This window comes from Danio rerio, chromosome 13 (genome assembly GCF_052040795.2).
Source record: "Danio rerio strain M-AB ecotype USA chromosome 13, GRCz13ab, whole genome shotgun sequence".
NCBI lineage: Eukaryota > Metazoa > Chordata > Actinopteri > Cypriniformes > Danionidae > Danio > Danio rerio.
The window spans coordinates 34,086,867-34,112,461 of record NC_141033.1 but is presented as its reverse complement, the minus strand read 5'-3'; the positions used below and the strand labels follow the sequence as shown (position 1 = coordinate 34,112,461).

At 37.9% G+C, this 25,595-nt stretch overlaps 3 protein-coding genes across 8 annotated transcripts in view; 1 reads left to right on the top strand and 2 right to left on the bottom strand.

Annotated features, from left to right (window-relative positions):
* Window positions 1-812: 812 nt before the first annotated feature.
* On the top strand, window positions 813-9,704 carry dhrs7 (dehydrogenase/reductase (SDR family) member 7). Of its 5 annotated transcripts, none has more exons than XM_087278543.1 (8): window positions 813-1,072; window positions 4,540-4,692; window positions 4,891-4,997; window positions 5,390-5,629; window positions 5,740-5,862; window positions 7,975-8,190; window positions 8,270-8,472; window positions 8,668-9,704. In XM_087278543.1, the coding sequence occupies exons 1-7, from the start codon at window positions 943-945 to the stop codon at window positions 8,315-8,317; spliced, it is 1,017 nt and encodes a 338-aa protein (XP_087134669.1). In that variant the 5' UTR covers window positions 813-942; the 3' UTR covers window positions 8,318-8,472; window positions 8,668-9,704.
* pcnx4 (pecanex 4) lies at window positions 9,673-24,620 on the bottom strand. 2 transcript variants are annotated; one of them, NM_001081574.1, is made up of 11 exons: window positions 24,530-24,620; window positions 20,687-21,483; window positions 18,112-18,294; window positions 16,629-17,152; window positions 15,134-15,234; window positions 14,905-15,024; window positions 14,453-14,813; window positions 13,386-13,489; window positions 12,166-13,307; window positions 11,880-12,066; window positions 9,673-10,431 (listed from the first exon to the last, which is right to left on the bottom strand). In NM_001081574.1, the coding sequence occupies exons 2-11, from the start codon at window positions 21,388-21,390 to the stop codon at window positions 10,180-10,182; spliced, it is 3,678 nt and encodes a 1,225-aa protein (NP_001075043.1). In that variant the 5' UTR covers window positions 21,391-21,483; window positions 24,530-24,620; the 3' UTR covers window positions 9,673-10,179. The 2 variants fall into 2 exon arrangements, with proteins under 2 accessions (NP_001075043.1, XP_087134291.1); XM_087278165.1 differs by having other exon boundaries at window positions 9,679-10,431; window positions 24,034-24,562.
* lrrc9 (leucine rich repeat containing 9) overlaps window positions 24,530-25,595 on the bottom strand; it is a 74,118-nt gene continuing 73,052 nt past the window's right edge. The window contains exon 34 of the mRNA XM_087277276.1: window positions 24,530-24,699. The gene's annotated coding sequence lies outside the window, so the exon portion shown is untranslated. The remainder of the gene's footprint in view (window positions 24,700-25,595) is intronic.

Below are 25,595 nucleotides of genomic sequence, written 5' to 3'. Positions count from 1 at the left end.
ACATGTCTTATATAGCTCATATTTCACTTTGGCAACTGTCATACATGATGCCTAGCTCATATTTTCAAGGCATTAACTAAGAACTAACAAAAAATGCAAAAAAAATAATAATAATTATGTAAGTGTGAACACTTGAAATTTATATCACATGTAATTGTCATGTTATGAAATTTAACTATGGCAAATAAGTGAGAGCTCACACAGAAATAACCTATATAAACATATGTTTTAATATAGGTTTTAAATATATGTGACATATAAAATTATCTGTTTCCCTATATATGCACATATAATATAGGAAAATGGCAAATTTTATATATGTCACATATATTAAAAATCTAAATTATAACATATATGTTTATATAGATTATTTGAGGGTAAAAATATTTGTAAAAAATTTAAATGTTTCATTACTGCAATAAAACAACAAAGAATACATTTTTCTTTTTTGATAACATAAATATATTAAAATAAAGACAAAACATAACATGAATAAAACCTACCCATCTGTCTCTGTCTGTCTATCTATCTATCTATCTATCTATCTATCTATCTATCTATCTATCTATCTATCTATCTATCTATCTATCTATCTATCTATCTATCTATCTATCTATCTATCTATCTATCTATCTATCTATCTATCTATAAACTGTCTGTCTGTCTGATAGATAGCCAACCACAGACAATATTATAATTTCTTATGTCTATGTAGCCAACAGAGCAATAATCGATGTTCAGCTGCTCCAGTGAGTACCAGAAACAGGGATGTGACCCGGAAGACTTCGAATCACACACAGACGCTACCGGGTAGTTGTTGTTTCGGAAGAAGCCGTTAAGCATGTCATAAGTTGTAGCGCAGGGATTTGTCAGCGCTCCGGTTGCGCAAGTTTCACCAGTGCTTCCGTCACTCTGTGAAGGCATAACAAGTGAAGTGTCTCGATGGATATATGCTGGCTGTGTGTTGGTCTTGCTGGGACCGCAGTTTATTTACTAGTGCAGTTCATACGCTTCATTTTCGCCGACGCTGATCTGACTTTGTTATGGGCGGCCAGGTTCGGCAAAACACCAGGTAAAACCGCAGATTTCACCTAGAATTGTGTAGTATGAGCACATTTCTTTTTATACTGTAATACGTTTGTAGTTTACAGTGTATAAAAATGTGCTGCTGTATAAATCTATTAACCTCTGGGCTATTTATTATGCAACAAAGTCAAGTGCTGACGCATTTCTGCAAGATGTGGAATTTGCACTCTCTAACACGAACTATCAGTGCCCTAACTAGTGTATATGTATAGAGGTCATTATTGTAATGTGTAAAAAATACAGTTTATGGATATGTAGTAGTTGAATTAAAAGATATTTGTATGTGTGTGGTTTTGTGTGTTATTTACGTACTATATGTAGAAAAATGTCAATAGTGGGATTATCATGCATGTTTTTGGCATGAATAGCCTACACCTACAAAACATGTAATTAAAAATGTAAAAATAGTTTATAGAGCAATCTACAACAAATCTGATTAGGCAAAGTTAGAACAAGAACCACTGACATTAAAATTGATCACAATGCAGCAATTTATTATTTAAGAAATTTGGTGTTACATTGTAAATATTTGTTTATATAAATTGTATGATATAAAATGTAGAATTATATCTTATCCTCTTATGTTTTGGTAAATACAGGACAGAATAAGTTCACTTTTGCATAAATATACAATATATTTTACACCGAAGGACCATGGATTTAAGCCATATTTTGACATTTTATTGTCAACAAAGTTATTAGTCATTAGACATTACTTAATTTTATTTGTATTTTAAAGTCTTTTTTTTGTTTTTGTCCCACAATGTCATTATATCATTATTATATGATAACGATTACGTTATAATAATGTTATATAATTTATTAAATGGCTGTACAATATATCATTTTAGCATCGATATCGTAATGTGATCATTTGCAATAGTCTTATCACAGGATATGCAATGTTTATTTTTTATTATAATTAATTAATCATTTGCATGCGTTTTTGATGCCTTTGATTGTTTAATGATTTTAAAACATTCAGGTATAAGAAATTGTAGCATTTGTGACCTTAAGGGGTAGTCCACTACGATATTATATTTTAAACTTTAGTTGATGTGTAATGTAGCTGTGTGAACATAAACAACATCTCTGAATGTAAGACTCTCAAAGTTTAATGCTAAGGAAGACATTAGCTTTACAGAGTTAGCTTAGCAAAGCCTACAGGGAATGAATTTGAGGACTACAAAAAATACATCTGGGCTCGTGAGATCACAAGGATTTCCAGTTATGTGCATTCACCCCGTGAACATACCTTGTGCAGCGAAGAAGCGTGACCAGAGGCACTTGAATGTTAAAGCAGAGAAAGCTAAAATGCTATCCACACGCTGGTCTTTTCACAGAGCTTCTTCAGTTTCTGTATTTGGGCTTCCAAAGGACACAACACAAAGAGAGAAGTTCTTACAATTTAATTTTAATTATGTTCCAGAAAAATATAAAATATATAGCTAGCATTTGACAAAGGATAGCTTCCAGAATCTCTCCCAGTTCAGTGCTGGATTCAGTTAAAACTCCTTCAACAGATGAGGCTGTGAACTGTGAGCCGTCACGTAAACTAGGATGTAAACAACAGGAAATGCTGTTTGGCACCGCTAACAATTTAGCTACAAATTTATATTTATCTCTCAAACCACTGTAAACACGCATAATCTTCAGCAGCGCTACAGTGTCTCTCTATGCAGCTACTTTCCGTGCATTCTATCTCAAATAACAAATTCACAAATAATATGTGAACATTTCATGTTGTTCATATTACTTACACATACTTATCCAAATATATGTGAAAGACACTTGGCAGATTTAATTTTAGAGAGCAGGCAAGAGCTGTTTGCTCTTCATTTCTGTCTGATTCAGGCAGCTAATGCAGCTCTGACTGACTGTTTACACAACGCAAAAGAGCATGCTTGTAGGGGAGTTGCGTGGAGCCAATCCGCCAATCACAGCACATTATATTAGCTAAACAATCAGAGCCTCTTGAGGGCAGGCCTTTCGGAGAAACTGTATAGCAGTATATAATCAAAGAAAGATATATGAAAAAATAACGTGATTTTCTACAAGTGAAGCATGAACACACATTGCTTTGCATGTTGTGAACACAACCAAGCTTTAAAATACACTGTGGACCATCACTTTAAGTACAGTTAACTTTATTGAACTGTTTTTATTTTTATCATTCAGTTATTTTATTGAAAACTGTTAGACTCGGGGAAATGATAAAACACTTCATTTCAGTTGCATCTTTTTCTTAATTGTATTTATAGACAGTTATGCATGAATATATTAAGAATGTTTTTTTTAGATTTTATGGAGATGCAAATAGTAAACATTAATTCATCAATCTCTGACTAAACCTGTGCATGAAAATACTCACAGCACATGCAAATACAGAAATGCACTGCAAATAGCAGAAGCAGACAGCAACAAAAATGTGTCTGGGACCCCCAACATTTTATAGATTGTTTATTAGATTTTATGGAGATGCACTTCCACTCTACAATCATCCCAATCAATCTAGCATTATAAATTCTTTCCAAATAGAGATAATAAGTCATATAGTAAAACTGTATTCATATTGCAATATATATCACAAAATAAAATACTGCAATGTTAGATTTTCAATATCGTGCAGCCCTAATAATATACAGTACATTTATTAACTTAATAATATATTAATTACGCTTTAGTACAATCCTGCTGTTTTTGCATTTTTTAACCCATTAAAAAAAACACTTTTAAAAACCTATTAAATTCCTACCATTTCCCCTACATGCGACCGATGTAAGTCTGCTGAAGGCTCCCTGACCCACCTCTTTTGGACGTGCCCAAAACTTTATGATTTCTTGTGTGACATATTTAAATGGTTTTTCGATATGTATGGTTTTACCTTGACACCCGAGCCAGAAATTGCTTTATTTGGGTGCTCTAGTTCTTTGCTGGATTATAATGTGTATATACAAAGCACCATCATTTATCAAATGATTATTGCTAAGAGTGTCATCCTAAAACTGTGGAAATCAGATTCTGTTCCTCAATTTAAGACATGGTTAACTTTTCTTACTCAAATATTGCACATGGAAAGAGTCCCATATGGAGTTTTATAATATATGGCAACCATTTCTTGATCACCTGGACCAATATAATGCGGATTCTGAGCAGCAGTGCAATGCTTAATATGCTCATAACCCCTATTGACTGTATTTTTGTATTTTGATAGAAACAGTTTTTTATTTTTTTTTTTAAATATATTTTTTTATTTTATTTTCATCTATTTTTCTTTATTTTAATTATAATTACCATTATTTTCTTTGTATTATCAAGCTTATTCCTTGTAGTTTTTATTATTGTGTTTGGTAATTATTGGAAAACTTAAAACTAATAAAAACACTTGTTAAAAAAAACGTATTAAAAACACATTGTGTGAATTTTTGGTTCTCTTCTTATTTTTTTTCACAGAGTCAACGTTTAGAGGTAAAGTGGTGTGGATTACCGGAGCCTCCAGTGGCATCGGGGAAGAGTTGTCTCTCCAGCTGGCTGCGATCGGCGCTCGCCTGGTTTTGTCTGCCCGCAGGGAGAATGAGCTGGAGAGGGTGAAGCGCCTTTGTTTAGGTATGAACAGTACTGAAAAACATTTCACAGACAAGAGCAAACACACTTAAATCCCCCAGGGGTCAATTAACCGTACTGTAATTCATGTGCCTTTACCAAAGAGCTCAGAATGTGTACACAAGTATCTTTGCTGCAGATTAAAAACCTGCACATTGTGACCTACTGACCCAAAATATACTCTTTCCCTCCTTTTATTAGAGCGCTCCTCTCTAAAGGCTGAGGATATTCTTGTTTTGCCACTGGATTTAATGGACCGCGCATCACATCCAGAAAAAACCACAGCAGCTCTGGAGCACTTTGGTGAAGTAAATGGCCCCTGTATTTCAGGATTCAGTATCTTCAGAAGTGTTTGTTTCTTCTTAAGTACAGTCCAGTTTCTTCTGTTGAACAATGAAGATATTTTGAAGAAAGCTGAAAACAGGAAAAACAAATATTATGGATGTCAATGGTTTTCAGCTTTCCTCAAAATATCTTATTTTGTGTTAAATAGTAGAAAGTAACTTTCATTTTATGCACAAAAAACTGAACATTATTTATTCCAACATTATTTCAAACCCTTGATGAACATTCCCAACTGCATTTATGACATTAAAAGAAATAAACAGTGCTTTTTATATTTGTTTAAATTATGCCTTTACATAGGAGTATTCTTCCTAACAAACCCCTTACTTTTTTGCCTCTGTTTGTGCATTTTCAGATCGATGTGTTGATAAACAATGGTGGCCGGAGCCAGCGTGCTCTGTGCGTTGATGCGGATGTCGATGTGTACCAGGCTCTTATGGAGCTCAACTATCTTGGCACCGTGTCCATTACCAAGCAGGTGTTGCCCCACATGATCCGGCGTGGCACTGGTATCATAGCAACTGTCAGCAGTGTTGCTGGCTTTGTAGGGGCACCCTTGGCAACAGGGTATGCGGCGAGCAAGCATGCACTGCAGGTGAGAAAAAATACCTAAAAGAATGACCTGAATATGCCAGCACTTATAAAAGATAAAGGAAAATTGTCATACACAGCTGAAAATGCTCCTCATTTGTTGTGTTTCTGCAGGGCTTCTTTAATTCTCTGAGAACTGAACTTTCTGATTGTCCAAACATCCTGATCAGTAACATCTGTCCCGGACCTGTAATATCAAGCATCGTTCAAAACGCCTTCACTGAGGAGCTGGGCAAGGTATCGGCATCACTGCTGTTTACAATGAGCTCAAAATTAAATTATATCAGTGCTTCCCACACTTAGACTTTACTTGGACAGGCCGCTCAGGTATATTACCGCCCGCCCAAGTATATTTAGTGACGCATTGTTTTTTTTTTACTATTATTAACATCCTTTTACACTTCTTGTATCTGCCCAATATAACCAAACATCCGCGATCGATTAAGTAGTGGAAAATCTTGTCTCGTTTACCCGTTTCGTTCTGTGCGCGTGAGACGTGTCAACACTCCCACAGACAGTCTCTGCAGACCTACAGAGACGCACCTTTTTGTGACCTAAGTCTAAATCTCCTAAAGCGTCCAAGATTCAACTTTTGCTTTTGCTTTCTAATGCCGTGTCACGGATGTTTTCACACTGCATGACTATCTGGGTGAGCAATCTGTCGATGCTGAGATCACACTGCAAGATAGGTCTGTGCATGACTTAACAATAGGAAGAATCACCGACATCTTTGTAAAAACTACGTCTCACAACCAAACACGAGCAAGAAGTGACATAAAAACAACACAAGGTCACGTAGTATATATTTTGTTATTAACTACATAATGAGAAATAAGCCTTTTGTGGGGTAGAAAATGCACTTATTTTGAAGGGAAGTGCATTTTAGAAAATGCATTTTATTTTGAAGAAAATTAGTGATTTTTCCTCAGATTTTTTCTTTTTCGATCCGGTTGTGTTTTTGCTCAGATGACATGTCAAACAGACACAGGTGCTCCTGCCAAATTTACACTACTTTTTCCTACATTTCTTGGGTCCAAATAAACTGAAAATGAGCGCTTTTAACTTTCCACCAACCTCCCGCAGGCCTGCAGACACCCACAGTTAAATGCTGCTCTCTCATTGGCTGTAGGAAATCGGCGATGTTATTTTCTATCAGAACACATTTCACATGGCATGACTTAAAATGCCGACAGGTAAATATTTAGCATGCCAAATATCTGGTTGGTGTCAGTGACTCAGACGATTCTCTCTGATCACCTCTTTGATAGTTCACTGTGTGATTGTTACTCTCGTGAACAAGCACTGATTTGACTGTGAGTTCAGGCATTTGTCTGCGATTTCTCAAAACTTGTCGGCGAGTCAAAATCGAGCCTAAAATTATGCAGTCTAAACTCGGCATAAAGCTTGTATGAATTACTTTTTCACTTAAGCCTACTTTCGCTCGTGCACAGTCACAAGAGAGAAACATTAAATAATGTATTTTTTTATCTAAACGACTTTAAAACTTCACTGTATACTCAAAAAGGATGAAATGAGTGGAAATTAACTGGCTGCAAAACATATGTACACCATTAGTAATGGTTAATCAATACATTTGCTTAATTTAACTAATCTAAACAATTTAATCTGGTAATTATGATCATTTCAATAGAGATAGTAAGAATGTAAGTAATATCATAGTAACACAGAACTTAAGCAAAAATAAATTATCATTAAAAAAAACATGTAAATAATAAATCCTCAAATAAAAAATGTTAGGATAATTTAAGTTCTCAAAATAATAAGAATAATACAATAAAAATAAATAAAACCCTTTAACCATATAAAACAATGTGAAAAAAAACTAAAGACTTAATTCATTGAAAATTACAAGAATAAAAACATTCATTTATTCATTCATTCATTTTCTTTTCGGCTTGGTCTCTTTGTTAATCAGGGGTCGCCACAGCGGAATGAACCGCCAACTTATTCAGCATGTTTTATGCAGTGGATGCCCTTCCAGCTGCAACCTATCACTGGGAAACACCCATACACCCCCATTCATACACATACACTACAGACAATTTAGCTTACCCAATTCACCTATATCACATGTTTTTGGAATTGTGGGGGAGACCAAAGCAACCGGAGGACACCCACACGAACACGGGGAGAACATGCAAACTCCACACAGAAATGATAGAGTCGAGGCTTGAACCAGCGATCTTCTTGCTCTGAGGCGACAGTGCTACCCACTGCGTTGCCCTAGAATACAAACGATTAAAAATATTGATAACTATAAATACAAAAATGATATTGTTATTATAGGGTTATTGTATTAGGTTTAAGTATCCTTGTTTTTCTCTTAAGCCAGTGGCCACAGCTGGTGATCAGACGCATAAGATGTCTACAGAGCGCTGCGTTCACCTCACTCTAGTGGGTCTGGCCAACCGTGTGAAGGAGATGTGGATCGCTGAGCAGCCCTTTTTGCTCTTCTGCTATGTGTGGCAGTACACTCCAACACTGGCCTGGTACCTGACTAATGTTCTGGGCAAAAAACGTGTGCAGAACTTCAAAGCTGGAGTGGTGAGTTGTGCACACTACTATAGGTTAAATAATGCTATGTCTTTTCTGAATTAATGTCTTTTCTTCTCTGTTTTTCTAGGATGCAGACGCAGCATACTTCAGCAAGCCAAAGGCCAAGACATCTTGAAAATTTCCTCAAGAATCAGCAATGAGGTCGGCACTCATAGCTTCAAGGGCAAATTTCAGATGTTAGTTTTAGCCCGATAGATTTATGGATATCTAAAAGCTTGTGTGCTCCAAAATTCACATTTACAAAATATAAAATTCATATAAACATTCAAAGCTTGCAGTTTGTCACTTCTGCCTAAATCATAGTACTCAAAATTCCTGGATGGCCGCAGCTCTGCACAGTTTTGCTCCAATCCTATCAAACACAGCTGATCCAAATAATTGAGGAGTTATGAACAGCTTCATTAGTTGGATCAGCTGTTTTTGATCGGGGTTGGAGCAAAACTGTGCAGAGCTGCGGCCATCCAGGAACTGAGTTTGAGACCTATGGCCTAAATGGATCATCGATTTTTTTTTTCACAGCACCTCATACATTAGATTCTCATCAAATCTTGAACGATCAAAAATTCTTTAGTAAACACTCGGCTGTTTTTTTTTTAATGGTCTGGAGCTACTCAATGTCCTACCCACTCTTCATTTTTCAGATGAGATTGTCAAACATTGAACTTTACAGGACCTTTAACACAAGGATGCCCAAACTCGGTCCTGGAGGGCTGGTGTCCTGCAGATTTTAGCTCCAACTTGCCTCAACACACCTGCACGGATGTTTCTAGAAAGCCTAGGAAAGCTGAGGTCACACTAGAGTTTGTGCAAGTGAAATTCTGTTGTACGGCGCTGCGAAAAGGGGCGGGATTAAACAAGATGATTAGACATTAAAAATTGAGAGATTGGTCCATGTTTTAAATTTCTGTTTAGAGAGGTCATGTTTTGATTCTTGATTGGTCTTACATAGTCAAGTGATGCGATTTCACAGATCAGAGTTCACCAAGCTATAACTTTGCAATGCAGTGAACTGCGAAACCTGTTGCACAAGCTTGCGTTTCTGGGCCGACGCATTCACCTGTGTATGAATGGAAGTCCATGGGGAGAAAAGTGCAGTGCAACCGCAGCATTTGAGCTTCATAAGCCAGCCCAGGTGCATCTAATTGGGCTGGAACTAAACTTTGGAGGACACCGGACCTCCAGGACTGAGTTTGGACACCCCTGCTTTAACGCGTCCCAAATTTGAGTCTCATCTTGGGCACTTCCCGATTGCGTCCACACTTTCTTTCCAACTTAGCTTTTGCATACTGTCCTATCATAAAAGGCAAAAGAAATCTTAATTAAATTTAAATAAAATCAGCAATGTCTTCAATCCTTTGCAAAATAAACTGGCAGGTCTAACAGTCATTTCATTAACCAAAAATGAAAACACCTCATGATTTGTCGAAGATCAACAGCACTTTCTCAAAAATAAATGTGCATTCTGTGTTCTCAGTATTAAAATGTACTGTTTTTATACGAAACGTCTGTATTTCTTCTGTACAAACAATTACACAACCATACAATGACAAGAGTCCAAATAGGATGAACAAAGGAGGAAGAGCCAGTTGATATTTATAACACAAGGTGGTCACCTAAAACTGTTCATAACCACTAAAAGTAGTAAACAAGGCACGTCCTTGAGATTTGACAAACAGGCTCTTTAAATTGGCAACATATTTCCTGCCTGACACGACGAGGAAATAAAATTTTAAATAAAAATGTGGAAAGGAAGCTCAGTGTGAATTCAAAGTCAGTCAAGATTCATCTAGAGGTCCAATAAATCTGGGATCTGCTGATGTTCAGATATTCATGCATTTCTTTCAGAAGCCAGATGTTGCTACCATTGTAGCCTTTGTAAATGCTTTTTCCTTTAAAAATGTATTTCTGTACCCTAAACACAAAGAGCTAATTGAATGCACAACCATGTGACTGTGTGAAATGGGTTAGCTGGTAGCATCACAAGCAGCGGAGGTGAATTGGAGGGGATGAGTATATGGGATATCCCAGAGGCGGATCTGCTGCTTGAATAGTGAGGTTCCTCAGCATCACTGGATGGGCCTGAATGCTGTAGCGCTCCTCATCGTCATTAGTGGCATACAATAGTTCCCATGACAGGTTGGCCCACTGGCCCCTCACCCCCTCCTCATTTAGAGCTCCCACTTGGACCAGATTCTCCTGCAGGGACAACACACGGCTGGTGTACGTCCCCTATTTAAAAAAAAAACAGATAAAACATGTACCACAAGTGTAAGTTATCATATTGCAATGTTTTAATAGATTTGTAAACTCCAAGAAACATTCACCCAAATCATAAGCTGGATGATGACAACGTGAGTAAAAACCATAAACTGTAAAAGATATGAACATAATATTCATGAAGTCACCCATAGGTTTCTGAAGAACGCAAAAGACGCTACCAGTAGGCGTGGACAAACATAGCCAATTTGTTTGCATGTCATCGCACTGACCGGGGGATACCAAACAAGGGCAAAGAGACAGAGCGTGAGTGAAGCTTCAGATGCCAGCTAGCATTTTGCTTAGACAATCTTTTCTTTGGAAGAAGCGCTTAATACTTTATTACCTGTGACTTGTTTGTTTTCTGACCACATGTGCTTGGTTATATACTATATCAATAAAGTGTTTAGACTTTTAAAAACACTGTTGTAATACATTGAGCCACTAAACATTGTTCTTATAACGTTTTTATACAGGAGAAAAACACAAATTGCTTCCAAACACTTAAAATATAGTCTGTGTTAGTAAATGCAAAGCTATTTATGAAATCCAGGCATAAAACTGCATGACAACTGTTCAGATGACTGTTCTAGAGCTTACAGCTAACCAGTCTGTCAGATTCTGGAGTGCATTAAAGGTCTAAAGAAAATGATAAATTATAAATGAGCTTAAATGAAACAAATACATTTATAGAGACGGTTTAAGTATATAATTTCACTCACCTGGGAAATGGAGGATATGTGAATTGTTTGTGAGCACAATTAGGTGCACACAGTATGCCGAATCATTTGATAATTGTAAGAAATAATTCCAAAAAGCAACTGACTGTGTAAAGCCACATAAAACAAAACAAAATATATGATGTATATGCCGAGCTCAGCGGCTAATCAGCCGGAATCAGCTTAGGTGACGAGACAATGAGCAGCGAGACCTAGCTGTCACTCAAGTGGCCACACCCTAATTATGCAGACTTAATATAACTATATATACGAAAAGGATGAGTTCTAAAAAAAAATTCACCCCCCTCACAGTTGTCAAGAAGGGTAATATTAGCTATATGAACCAAAATGATAATTGACCAGGCTGTAAACGCCTTTTTTCTGTTGTAAAGTTGGTCATTTTAACAATGGGCTTAATAGAAATCTACTCTATTACGGAGCCAGGACTAGCGGAATTTGATGAATTGCAGTTTCAGTTACAGAGTGAGAGGTTGGCGCTTGGTAAAAACGTGTTTTTGCGACAATGGAGATAAAATGTAAGTTATGCAATTGAAATGTCATCAAGGCTGAGAACAACACTTAATCCTGATCCCTACAACTAAATATGTTTCCAAACACACAAAAAATAGGTAGATTCACAAATAGTTATAGGAACTATGAAATAGTTCTTCTGGTGTGAAATCACTCTAATGCTGTGCTTACCATGGTGAGGTCATGTCCAAGAGAGAACAGGAAGGGCTTCTCCTGTACAACACTATCTTGCCAACTGCGATCTGATACCAGGCCGATGAACCAGTTTTTATGGTAATCCTGCAAAGTAGTGTAGAGCTCATCCAGACTCTCTACTGGACCAAGAGATGCCTGGTCTACCAATAGTTTTACGCTGTACCTGCAAACACACACAGAGACAAAGAACAGATGTCATATTTTAGGAAATGTATCTGATATTAGGATTAAAAACGTGAAGAGAATGTTGCTTGTCCATTACCTGAAAGCTCTGAGTGTGAGCTGATGCAGCTCTTTATTGGCTCGGAGCCACTCAAGCCCCTCAGTCCAGGGGCCGTCCCCACAGTACAGCCTGAACAGCAGATTTGGGCTGAAGACCTGAGCATCTGCCCCTAGCGCCACACAGCATGATAGCACCACCTGGGTATAAAGCTCTTGCAAGGCACGGTCCTCCTGTAAACCCTGCGTCACCTGCTCAAAGTCTCCTTCTCCCAAACTCTCTAGCACCAGCTGGGATAAACAGAAGCAGAACCAGGCCTCTGGGAAGCAGGGTCGCAAAACCTGGAGTTTAGAGGAAGCCAAGTTGGCGGTTCGCCAGTCTGCGGGCAGAGAGAAGAGCTCTGAGTGAGGGCTGGTAAAGAGAAGAGGCTGGGAGTTGGTCCGGACAGTTGTCGAAGTAGGTGCAGGGATGTTTTCTTTCCCTTTATCTATAATGGGCAGGCCAAGTCCCAAACCCAGACCCAGAGGTCTAAGGGTCGGTAGAGAAGACAGAGCCATGCTCTCATACAAGCTGTGGATTTCGACAGAACCTGGAAGAGACACACCCAGCCCTAACTCTGTCTGCGCTTCATCTGTCCGCACCATCATTCTCATCGGTCGTCGCACAGGGACTGGACCAAACAGATCATCCTCGTCTGACCAATCAGCAAAGGACGACAGGCTGGAGCTGTCCAGACCCCTCAAGTGAGAGGACGAGGAGGATTCAGGGCGTACTTGAGTCTCCACTTTGATCACAGCTGGACCTGCCTCTGAGGGCACAGGATGCTGGGAGCTTTGTGACTTACGTCCAGAGGTCTGTAAAGTCTGACCTTTAGTTCGCTGAGCACCGCATGTGAATTCCTGTACACAGTAACGCAATAGAATCCAGACAAGTGTTTTGAGGAAGTCAGAGTTTAGCTGACGCAGGTGATCGGGTGAGTCAATAATTCCCGTTAGAACGCTCTGGGCATCAGAGTAAACCCTGACGGGCAACAGAGAGCAGGGGATAAGAGCGTTACCCCAGTTAGGGTTCAATAGTCTGAAACACTGGCCTGGCCGCTCCACGTGATCAAACGCTCCTTCGAAAACCTCGTCCACACGCCGAGCTTCCACTGTGTGGCATGATGTCTCCTGTAGTTCCAGACCCTGTGGTGAAACATGCCAACCAGTGAGATATTTAAAGGATTTTATTTATTTCAGAGCAAAGGTATAAAACAAGTATACCTTAATGTTGACTGTGCAATAGCCATAGCCCTTTTCTAGAATCGAGATCCACAGAAGACGACCCTGAAAGCGGCCTAGGTAATGAGACCCTGGAGTGCAGGATCCTGCAACCAGTTACAAAAACTTTAATCAGTTAATAATAAAGCATAAAAGTGTTGTATGAATATTACCGAAGATTACAGAATACACAAGACATGTTACTCGTTTATTTTTGAATGTGGATAAGTGTAACGGTCAACATGGTGAATAAAGCCCCGTCTACTAGTACAGGAGCCAATCATCGATCGCCATTTGGTAAAAAAATCCTGCCTTCTAGTACTGAAGCCAATCAATAATCGATTGCTATAGATTGACGATACTTCGGAGGAGGGGCTCGGATCAGAATTGAGTTTCTGCAGATTTTGTGTGATTTGCAAGTTTAGAAATAAAACTAAAGACACAGTTGTTTTTTAATTTTATTGTTGATTCCTAATATGAAATTCAATAGTAAGCTTGGCAAGCAGTTTTGGAGAATTTCATGTTTCCCCATTCAGGCAGAATGCCCAAGCATACTGCCCAAAAGGTGTTTCAAGGATGGCCGCAGAGTGAAATGACTTGCCTTAAAGGGACTTTAATATTACCATGGCTATACTTTTATAACAGCAATTTAGTATGAAGATTCTAAACTAAGGTGCTGGCTACACTAGTGCATTTTTGTTTTTAAAAGCATTTTTTTTTTACTTTTTTGTTATGCCTGGCATTTAGACCCCATTTTAGTTCAGAAAAAAATGGTTTCAGTACAGACAAACTGAAATTAACTTTTAAAAATGGAGGCGCAGCTTCTCACAATAGCTCTCTGACGGGTCTTCTGGAATATTGCATATCAATTCCTGATTTATCAAGCCCCTCTCATATGACAATTATACAACCGATAGACTGCAAATATGGATGTCGGAAAAATATAAGCAGGCACAATTAGTCTGAATGGTCACGTGTCATATGTTTAAGGCTGTGTAGTGTGGACGGAATTTTCTTTTAGCAGCAATAAAATGGCAGTTCACATACACTTTTTATTAGGCCTCACTCACCAAATGCACCATTAGCAAGTGCAGGTCTTATAGCTGATGCCAGCCTTTTGCAGAGCTGCTGGTAATACACAGAATCTGGGCAAGGGCAGGCGGTGCCAGGAGTGCCTGGCCATGAGCGCAGCGGCCTGGGAAATCCCACCAGGAACACCGGTAGTGTGAATAGTGGAAGGAGAGGGGCAGAGAGAAGAGCAGATAGAGCCACGACGGCCAGTAGAAGTGGGCACAAAGCAGCATTGAGTGCCAGCAGAGTTCCTGCTGACTGTCGACGCTGTTTACTCTCAGTCCAGGATGTGATCAACACCGTAAGAGCAAAACTCAGCTTACATACAAACTGTGAGACACGATTCACAACCAGAGAGACCTGCCCCAAAAGTGGATTGACAAAAAACACGATTACACAAACATCCCTGCAAAGTATTAAAGTAAATGAATTAGGTTACATTGCCTCTCACCAGTATTAACTGTACTGTAGTGCCCAAGTCATGCCAGTGTGCAACTCTGTGTCCCCCTGCAAGTTTGATGATCACCACCAACACCATCTGCAGTAGAGCCGCCTCAGAGCTCTGCCACACCTGTCGCACAAAGGCCAAGGGTAAAAAAAAAAAAAAAAAATCCATAAAATGTTTTTGTGAAACCTGCTAATAATGCTTTAGGATAATCTTAAGACATAAAATCTCATACCATCCTGAATGCCCGAGTGAAGCCAATGGCAAGAGAGGCTGTGTGTATCTTCCCTAAAGATTCATCCACGGACAAGAACGCAATCATCGTCAACGGACTTACTGTGAAATCAAATATGAACGTTCACATTAAATGGCACTTATAAAATCAATATTAACAGTATTTAAATATTAGGTGACTGTAAATGATGTCAAAGTACACATATTACATCAGGACAAAATGTGCATGCATTCAATTACATTTTCGAAATTCAAAACTCATCTCAAAAATAGCATTTTTAAATACACTACCTGACAAAAGTCTTATCGCCTATTTAGTTTTAAGAACAACAAATAGTAACTTGACTTCTGGTTGATCATTTGGTATCAGAAGTGACTTATATGAAAGGCAAAGACCTCTAGATTACGCTTAGTTTACCAAAACAAAATATGATTATGTCTTGGTTTATAATTATTTAATTAGGACAGTAATTAGGACAAAAGTATTGTCACTTATCGCAAATAATGTACAGTATAGAATATAAAGTCATGGTGTAGTGGAAAAATAATTCATATTGTGTTCGACTCCCATGAGCTTGGAGGACTGTATCCATACATCTCTGCAATGACTCAAATAATTTATTAATAAAATCATCTGGAATGCCAAAGAAAGCGTTCTTGCAGGACTCATAGACTTCATCAAAATTCTTTTTATTCATCTTCAATGCCTCCTCCATCTTACCCAAGACATGCTCAATAATGTTTATTCTGGTGACTGGGCTGGCCAATCCTTGAGCACCTTGAACGTCTTTGCTTTCAGGAACTTTGATGTGGTGGCTGAAGTATGACAAGGAGCACTATCCTGCTGAAGAATTTGCCCTCTCCTGTGGTTTGTAATGTAATGTGAAGCACAAATGTCTTGACACCTCCGGCTGTTGATGTTGCCTTCCACTCTGCATCACACACCCTCATACTGAATGTAACCCCAATCTTTGATTTTCCCTTCACCAAACTTGACTGATTTCTGTGAGAATTTTCGGTCCATACTGGTCACAATTGGTCTTCTGTAGTATTTGTGATGATCATAATGCAGTTTAACGGATGATTCATCTGAAAAATCTACCTTCTGCCACTTTTCCAAATGATCAACTAGACGTCAAGGTATTATTTATTGCTCTTACAACTGCGACCAACGACAAGACTTTTGTCAGGTAGTGTACCAATAACCGATAACAAATTTCAATGATTTGAGTAAGGGCAACATGAAGGAATTAAGTTAACTTATTGGTTTTTACAAATTTAAGTGGATTAAAAAATTAACAATTAAGTTGTCCCAAAAAACTCAAGAATTGTGTTGTTTCAGCTAACTTGAACAAAAAGAAAACATACTTTTTTTCAGTGTATGTATTATTCCCTGTCAACATCTTACTCCAACAGAACATACTGACAAGCTGAGCAAATCTCTGACAGACAAAAATGATTGTTTGTTTGGTTGGTACAGTGCCGCGTCTTCTTACCAAGGTTCAATAGGATCCTCCGAATGATTCCTGCAACACGCAGGCCACGGGTTTTCCTCCTGAAAGCCTGTGCAGTTGTGACCCGTTTGGGGTAGAGTGGGTTGAGCATGGCTCCTCCAATAATGCAAGCCCCCTGAAGCTCTCTCAGCAGACGAGTGATGAAAAACAGAGCAATTAGAAGCCAGCCAAGCACCTCCTGTGGGTTTGGAGGAACCACACCGGAAGACTCCCAGTTCTCTACAGAGTTCGTATTCAATGTTAGATTCCCTGAGTTGACAAGGTTCAGCTGATGAAGAAGTCCAGCCTCGGTCAAGGCTCCTATTATGAAGAGCAGGGAAAGAGGAAGCCCCCACCAGCCCAGTCCCAGGGTCGGAGAGACCCCTTTTACCAGCACCAGCAGCTGGGTCAGGTCCTGGCTGAAGAGGAAACCCATGGCCACGGTGAACAGAACCACACCGAGTGAAGTGGGAATGAAGTAGGTGCAGATTGCAACACACACTGATGACAAAAACATCACTAAGAGCCTGATGGAGGAAAAATAAAGCACAGGATCATCACTATAGGGGTCACACTCGAAATTAGAAAAGTATCAATTTGTGCTGTTTTTAAAGAAAATGTCTCTTGTGTGGGATTGCTTTTAACTGGAAGACAGGAAAACTACAGTAAGTATTTGTGGTGAGTGAATATAAGACAAATTAATTGTTACTTAAATCTTCATAATTTTGTTAAGAACATTAATTTGAGTTTGTTTTCTATTTATGCAGTTTCTCTGAAACAACTTGGTTAAATGGACTAAAAGTTTTTATTTGAATTTATTTTAAAATTGTGTAATTAACCCTTTAATTTGCACGCTAAGGAGAAAATATCTCACCGTTTCTCTGGCTAGACTCTGTTCCAGACACACTCTAAGCAAATGTGGAGTTTTTTGTTGTAATGGTAACCTGTGGATATAAGGTCAACCGGGCAGTTACTAAACTATTAATATCACTAATAATAATAATTCCTTACATTTATATAGCGCTTTTTCTAGACACTCATATCGCTTCACACAATGGGGGGAATGTCCTCGTCCACCACCAGTGTGCAGCATCCAACAGCGCCAGGCCCCACACCACACACCAGCAGGTTGGTGGAGAGGAGACAAAGTGATGAAGCCAATTGTCATATGGGGTTGCCGTGGTTAAACCCCTACTCTTTTTCAAAGGACATCCTGGACATACTATTTAAAACAAAGCATTGGCGCATCTCTAATAATTACATATTCATCTAAAAGTTGCTCTAAGCAGCATGGGCAGAATCTGGATTTTCATTATTAGTATATTAATATAATATACTAATATATTATATTAGTTTTTTTAAATATATTATTTTTTTATTTTCCTTTTTACTTATAAGCGTAGATCAACATTCTATGACTGCGGAGTTGACCTAACATCTGATTTTAAAAATCGAATAACCAGTGAGAGAAGTGCTCAAGACCTACCTGATGTTGGTGGACATGGCCGATCCACCCAGACCATACACCAAGATCTGCTCCATGGCCCACAGTAGAAGAGCGTCCAGCGGAGAGAGCATTCCCAAAGCCCAGAGTACTGGCAGAACTACAAACAGCACATGAAGAACCTGAGATGCAACCTGCAGTTCCACCACACCAGAATCTGAAAACCTGAGAGGAGAGAGATTGAGATCCACCGGATGAGAAGACATTTATACTCAGAAATTACATATGTCAATAAGTTTAGGTACAATAACAAAACTCTCAAATTGATGTCACAAGATTTAAATTAATTAAAAACTAAAGCCATTTACTGAAGAACATCACAATCTTTATAATGAAACTTATTAAATATGCACAATGTCAGATTTCAATTGTAAGCTCACTACATTTAGCAAACAAGTCACTTGCTTTGATGCTTTTTTGCCTTGGAAACTATTAATAAAATTAACAATATTATATAACTATAATTACAAATATAATTAATACATATTAAAACATGAATAGATTTCTATGATCAACTGTGACACTCACTGACTGGTATAATGGCTGCTGAAATTTCAGCTTTTCATGCAAGTAATATTAATAATAAATAACACTAATGTAGTAATAGTATAATAGTACTATTTTAACATATTTTAAATCAACCAGTGATTTGAAGGACGAGAGGCTGAAACCAGTTACTTTAAATAGTAGGGCTGGGCGATTCATTGAAAAGTCATCGAAATTGACATTTAGAACTGATAATCTATCTATCTAACTTTCCCTACCGTGTGTGGAGTCCTGTGACCCCGCTCTGTTACTTTATACTTCTTTATACTACGGTTATGGTCTGGCGTAGCCTTCATGCGCATGCCCATGTACCCCTCAGAAAAAAATGTAACTACACGTGGCAAGTTTGCACTTCATTGATAATGATTGGAAGCTGTGCCAGAGATGGCATATTTTCCATTACAATAAAATTATTATTTACATTAAAAATATTTGTTTGCAGAAGATTCCAGAAATGCACTGTTTAAAATATTATTTACAGGAAATACAAGAGTTATTGTATTTAGAAGAGAAACTTATTATTTCAATATTTCACATTAAAAATTTAACATAAAAAATTATTGATTTTCCAAAAATGCAAGTTATTCATTTTCACTTATTTATAAGAAAAAAGTGACTGTTTGTTTTAGGCAACATGTTTTCATTTCAGCTGTTCAACGTTGATGTTCAATAAATAATCATAGATCGTACATAGTGTGTGTTTCCTTCAATTATTTTAAAATCAAGTAATGGACCCTTCATTCAAAAACCAAAAACTTGTAATATGCGAGCATATTTACTTTACAAAACTTGTTAAATAAATCAATAAAATAATCGTTCATTAATCAAAATACAGTTAAAATTTTCAATTAACCAAAATTTTGATTTTAGGCCAAATAGCCCAGGCCTATAAAATAAGATTCATTTACTCATTTTAGTATAAATTTCCAAATGAATGTAGCCTTCGTGAGTAAAAACAATAAACAAAAAAATCTCTAAAATAATCATTTATGTATATGTACTATTTAAGTAAAGTATAAAAAAGTACAATTATTTAAAACAGTAATCTACATTTACAAACATTTTCAACAACAGTTTTACTTTAATTTACTTTAATTTTGTAGGCATGTGACGATAACCGTTTTCAAGGTATTGGAAAAGTCAAGGTTTTAAAACCCCCATTTTTTTCTGTTATACCATTCCTATGGTATATGTAATATTTATTTATTATTATTTTTTATTTAGTTTTTTAGGACAACAGTATCTCCAGGGGAAAGGATATCCAAAGATGTCATTTTGTATTTTTGAAACTAATGAAGACAATTATTCATTTTGATTATTTTATACATGTTTACTGCTCCAAAACATTTTAAATGTTTCTCAAAATAAAATACTCAGTAGGTACTGCATTTGAAATTTATTACTTGAACGACAGAAAAGTACGTTCTATACAGTATGAATGTGAGTAGTATGAATAGAGCTCAGACGTACTATGGGTGCCATTTTGTCATCATCAAGTGACATACCCGCTTCACTCCCATTCATGAATTCTCTTGCGATTGATCTTGGGATAGCATAGCATCCATTGGATGCACACTTCAGAATCTCATTAGAAGTAGAAGGTCATCTGGGTACTTCTTGCATACCGTTTTTCGAATTCGGACATACTACTCAGCTGGCATATTGTCTTGAGCGCACTATACAGTATGTAAGTATGTGATTTGGGATGCAGCCATTGTGTTCAAAGCAAAAAAAGTTCTTGTTTTTTATCCAGAAATTTATAAAGAATATATAGTCGTAATCCTGGTACTGTGATTGTGATGTTTTTATTCAAGGCTATCATACCGTTAGAATCTTATGCCAGCCCATGCCTAACATCCATGTTATTATTTTTTTTTTAATTGTAAAAAATAAATGTATAAAACCACAAATATAAAATACTTGGTTGTTTCATTTTGTTTTATGTGAACCAGCTTATTTATCATTGCCCTTGCCACTATCCTACATCATTGGTGAATTTTGGGATTTGTACCTTAGAGCCAGATCCACGGCGATGAAGGCAAGTATGTACATGGGCCTGTTGAGCGGCGTGATCTCATAAGTGTCCTGTGGCTGAAATGTGGCCGTTTCGGTAGCCGTGTTCACGATGAGAGAATACTCCCCAATACAGACCGTCACCCAGCTCAGAGCAAACAAAGACACAACGGCACCCAATCCTGCACCCGTGTGCCCATACAAACCGCTCAGTCTGTGCGGCAGCAGGTACCATGTTGACAACCCACAGAGAGCTCCAGCGAGACACGTGTGCAAAACTACATTACCCATAAATCTCTTCCCAGGTACCACGAATCGTACTGTCTCAGGGGCCACACAGTGAGTAAACTCCACCTCTTCCTCGTCTGCCAGGATGTTATTGGCAGCAGGCAGTCTTTGTACAACTCCGGTCCTACGTGCCATGCACCGTGCCATTCCCTGAACGATGGCACCAACTCCCAGCATGAGCGCACCGGAAACAATGCCCGCAAATGCTTCGTCCAGCACCCTCAGCTGGTAAAGGAGGGTCCCGATGCCTCCCAATAGCCATGGTGTCAGGAATAACACCAGCTGGTGCACATAGACATATGGCGGGGCACAGTAGCCGAGTTTCAGCCTAGGTCCCCCCAGGACAGTCTGAGGAAAGCGCTTCCAAAAGAACTCCTGTTTGTAGTCATTGAGCAGGGGCACATCAGGCCCCATGATGATGAACGCAGCAGCGCAGGAGGAACAGACTCAGTCATCTCCTCCCAGAGGCTCCACAACACATACACATGCCACGCTGACGCTGCGTCACTGGAAACACACACAAATAAAACACTATATTATAATGTACAAGTGGTCATTTTTTTTACAAATCATTTTTGTCCAATCATGTTTTTTTGCAATAAGAAATAGGATCATTTTAAATAAAAATCTAAAATATATTATGTAATATTAAATAAATATTTTTTGAGATGAGATTTGTTCAGAGCTAATCCCTTCAATCGCAGCAAAAAAAAAGATCTGGGACATACACTCACCGGCCACTTTATTAGGTACAGCAGTCCAACTGCTTGTTAACGCAAATTTCTAATCAGCCAATCACATGGCAGCAACTCAATGCATTTAGGCATGTACACATGATGAAGATGATCTGCTGCAGTTCAAACTGAGCATCAGAATGGGGAAGAAAGGTGATTTAAGTGACTTTGAATGTGACATGGTTGTTGGTGCAAGGGGGCTGGTCTGACTCTGAGTATTTCAGAAACTGCTGATCTACCGGGATTTTCATGCACAACCACATCTAGGGTTTACAGAGAATGGTCCGAAAAGGAACAAAATATCCAGTGATTCTCGATTTCTGCTGCAAGATTCGAATGGTAGCATCAGAATTTGGCATTAACAACTTGAAAGCATGTCCATCCCTTTATGACCACAGTGTACCCGTCTTCTAATGGCTACTTCAAGCAGGATAACGCACTATTTCATAAAGCGTGAATTATCTCAGACTGATTTATTAAACATGACAATGAGTTCACTGTACTCAAATGGACTCCACAGTCACCAGATCCCAATCCAATAGAGCACCTTTGGGATTTGGTGGAATGAGAGATTTGCATCATGGATGTGCAGCTGACAAATCTGCAACAACTGCGTGATGCTATCATGTCAATATGGACCAAAGTCTTTGAGGAATATTTCCAGTACTTTGTTGAATCTATGCCAAGATGGATTAAGGCAGTTCTGAAGGCAAAAGTAGGTCCAACCCAGTGCAAGCAAGGTGTACCTAATAAAGTGGCCGGTTAGTGTAAGTTATTAAATACAGTCGGTTATGTGTATCAGTACACTGGATCCGTGCCATAGGGCTTAAAGTGAGAACAGCCGCAACTTTTTAATATTAATCAAACAATAAAAGACAAAAAATCTCTGCTCTTGAATGAATCACGTTAGTAGCGTTAGTAAAATAAACTGTTGTATTAAAAGAAATAAATGTCTGCTTGTAAGAATGAATGCAACTAAGGTAGAGCTGGGCGATATTGCAAAAATGCAATATCAATAATTATTTTCCATATAGAACAACAACAAAATATTTTTCGATATATGTAGTTAATGCTTCCCGATTTACCCCAACAATTACTGAAGCCACAAAAAAATGGAGGCTCCATAAAATAGCATAATAATTTTCAGTGGCCAATAATATTTGGCGGCCGATAATTCAGTACATCTCTAATATCAACACACTTCTAGATTCCCATTGATGCACATTTCTACTGTGATCAATATAAAGTAAAAAAAGTCCAGAGCTTCTCATTGTTATTGACATACATTTTATCGTGATTCAATACAATATTGTTTATCGGCCCAACCCTAATCTGAGGTAATCGTTCTCTGAGTTATATAATCACAATTCACAAAGAATTTCTTTCAAAAAAATGGGCAGGTTTGGTCACAATATTAACACATTAAAAACTTTAACCCTCCTGTTGTCTCACCAGTCAAAAATGACCTGGGCACTATTTTAACAGCAGAAAAAAACTAAACAATGTTTTTTTTTAATCTTGAAGTTTTGGTGACTTTTTTTTTTTATTACCCCGACATTAGACAGGAAATGAATTCTTTTCTATTTCTATTTTTTTATGAAGGTTTTACACATTTAAGGTACAACAGTTGTCATTTGGTTGAATTTTGACCCACCAAAACTATAAAACCATTTTTACACCACAAAAAACTGGCGCACACACACCCCAAACACAGAAACACACAATAAGAATCTGCTGCTTTCACATTTATGAATCCTGTTTTGCTAAAACATTTTACACTTATGCGGGTTCTTTAAGCATTAGAAAATGTGCCTTTTGCTTAAGTCAAAAGCGAGTGTTACCCTCTGATTAAACATTGATGAAAAACTCCACACAGATGAGAGAAAACTGAACATTCACTTTGTGATGAAGATGAGTTTTTTTCTTTATGAAAAATAGATTTGAGGATTGAAATTAAAAATAACCATGAAGTACCTATACTGACAAGTTAACTATAGAAAATTCATATCTTTACAGTAAATCATTTCCAATACATTTTCACCAAAATATGCATTAGAAATAGATTTTTCCAATATTACTTAGAGCACAACGTTTACAACAAATGGTGAATTTCACAACATCATATAAATAATGTACACATTTGTAAAAAGGCAAAAAATAAATCACACCATGAATGAATAGAAACACTCTATCATCTAGGGAAATAGACTAGCAATATATTAGTTAATAATATAGCATATTCATGTTTAGTGTTGTCTCAACAATAACCTGAAACCATCTGGGTATTTTTACACTTGTTTCATAGTTTAAGTTAGCGTGTTACCTGTTTGTTGACGTTTCCAGAGCAAAATGACAAGCGGAAACACTATTACAGCCAAAATAAACACTAGAGTCAATCAGCACCAAACCAGCGACTTCACGGGTTTATTCTGTGAATTATGTGCTCTTAGCCTTTGATTTCTAGATGTAATCCTCAGATTTATGTTTTAATGCAGGCATGCATGTTGATGATTTGTATCCTCGGATCTGTTCATGCTAACACTGAAGCAGCTATGACAACAAGAGACAAACATGAACATGACAACCGGTTTACAGTTCATTACAGTAACCAAGCACATATCTATTGTATCCTAATTCAATATATCATCGTCTTAGTTTCCTCCTAACACAACAGATCAAGAACAGAGGCAATGAAGAGGCTATAAAGGTTAGCGCGGCTAGCTTTAGCAGCTCGTGTTTGGGTTTAGAAAGCGGGTTATTAATCCACAGGGCAAGACAATGAACTAAAACAGATTCTCTTGTTTTTTAACACCACATACCTCTAAATTAGAAGGTCTGGAAAGGTGCTGTCGGGCGAGTAGAGGGTTTGTGTGGGGATAAAGAGGACCCGTTATCCATCGTCGCTCCTGCTTATGTTGCAGTTGAATAATGCGGCCTGAAGGGCGGCGCTAGACTGCATAACCGGTTACATGTGCACAATCCATTGTTCCTCACAAAAAGATGGCAAAATTGTAAACAGCATTCACTTAGAAAATCAGCAAGATGTTTCTTGTCATGTGGCAGCATTTTTACATTTCTATTGTAACTTAAAGAGGCCTTTTTATGCAATAACCTATAAACAAATTCTTGTCAAGCAAGTTTAGGCTCTGATATATGATTTTATTTAATGTTTTCTGCTGGTCCTAATAGTCGCCTTTCATTTGAAAGTCACTTAGGAAGAAGACCTAAGGATTTTAATCTCCGACACTAATTGGGATCAATGCCTTTTATCTGTTTATGTTCAATAAATTCTAGATAACCCTATTCCGTACAAAGTATAACACAGACTTCACTGTACTAAAACAAAGCTTAGTGGTTTCTATCCCTCTGTTTCATCCACATGCGACTAATGTAAATCTGCTGAGGGTACTTTAGCACATCTTTTTTGGTCCTGTGTATAAATTCAGAGTTTTTGGTTCAAAACATTTAAGTTCTTTGGTAAGGTTTACGATTACAGTTTTTGGTTGGTCAGATTTTCTGGAGACTCTGAACTCTGAAGAAAAATGTTAGGCCCCATTTTTCTGACTGGATCCTTGTTATTGAAAAAATGTGTGATCCAAGCTTTTTTTCTTCCTAACACAAGATTCATTTATTTTATTTTCAGCTTAGTCCATTTATTAGTCAGGGGTCGCCACAGCGGAATGAACCTCCAACTTATCCAGCAAATATTTTTACGCAGCGGATGCCCTTCCAGCCACAACCCAACACTGGCAAGCACCCATACACTCTTCCATTCATACACATACAGAGACAATTTAGCTTATTCACTTCACCTATAGCGCATGTCTTAGGACTGTGGTGGAAACCGGAGCGCCCAGAGGAAACCTATACGCGAATTCGGGGAGA

Coding starts and splice junctions, on each gene's coding strand:
- pcnx4 (NM_001081574.1), bottom strand. CDS start 21,390: ATGGGGCCTGATGTGCCCCTGCTCAATGACTACAAACAGGAGTTCTTT. Junction 18,295..20,686: donor GCCGTGGATCTGGCTCTAAG/GTACAAATCCCA, acceptor CTCTCCTCTCAG/GTTTTCAGATTCTGGTGTGG. Junction 15,025..15,133: donor TCACTCGGGCATTCAGGATG/GTATGAGATTTT, acceptor TTTGTGCGACAG/GTGTGGCAGAGCTCTGAGGC.
- dhrs7 (XM_087278543.1), top strand. CDS start 943: ATGGATATATGCTGGCTGTGTGTTGGTCTTGCTGGGACCGCAGTTTAT. Junction 1,073..4,539: donor CAGGTTCGGCAAAACACCAG/GTAAAACCGCAG, acceptor TTTTTTTCACAG/AGTCAACGTTTAGAGGTAAA. Junction 5,630..5,739: donor CGAGCAAGCATGCACTGCAG/GTGAGAAAAAAT, acceptor GTGTTTCTGCAG/GGCTTCTTTAATTCTCTGAG.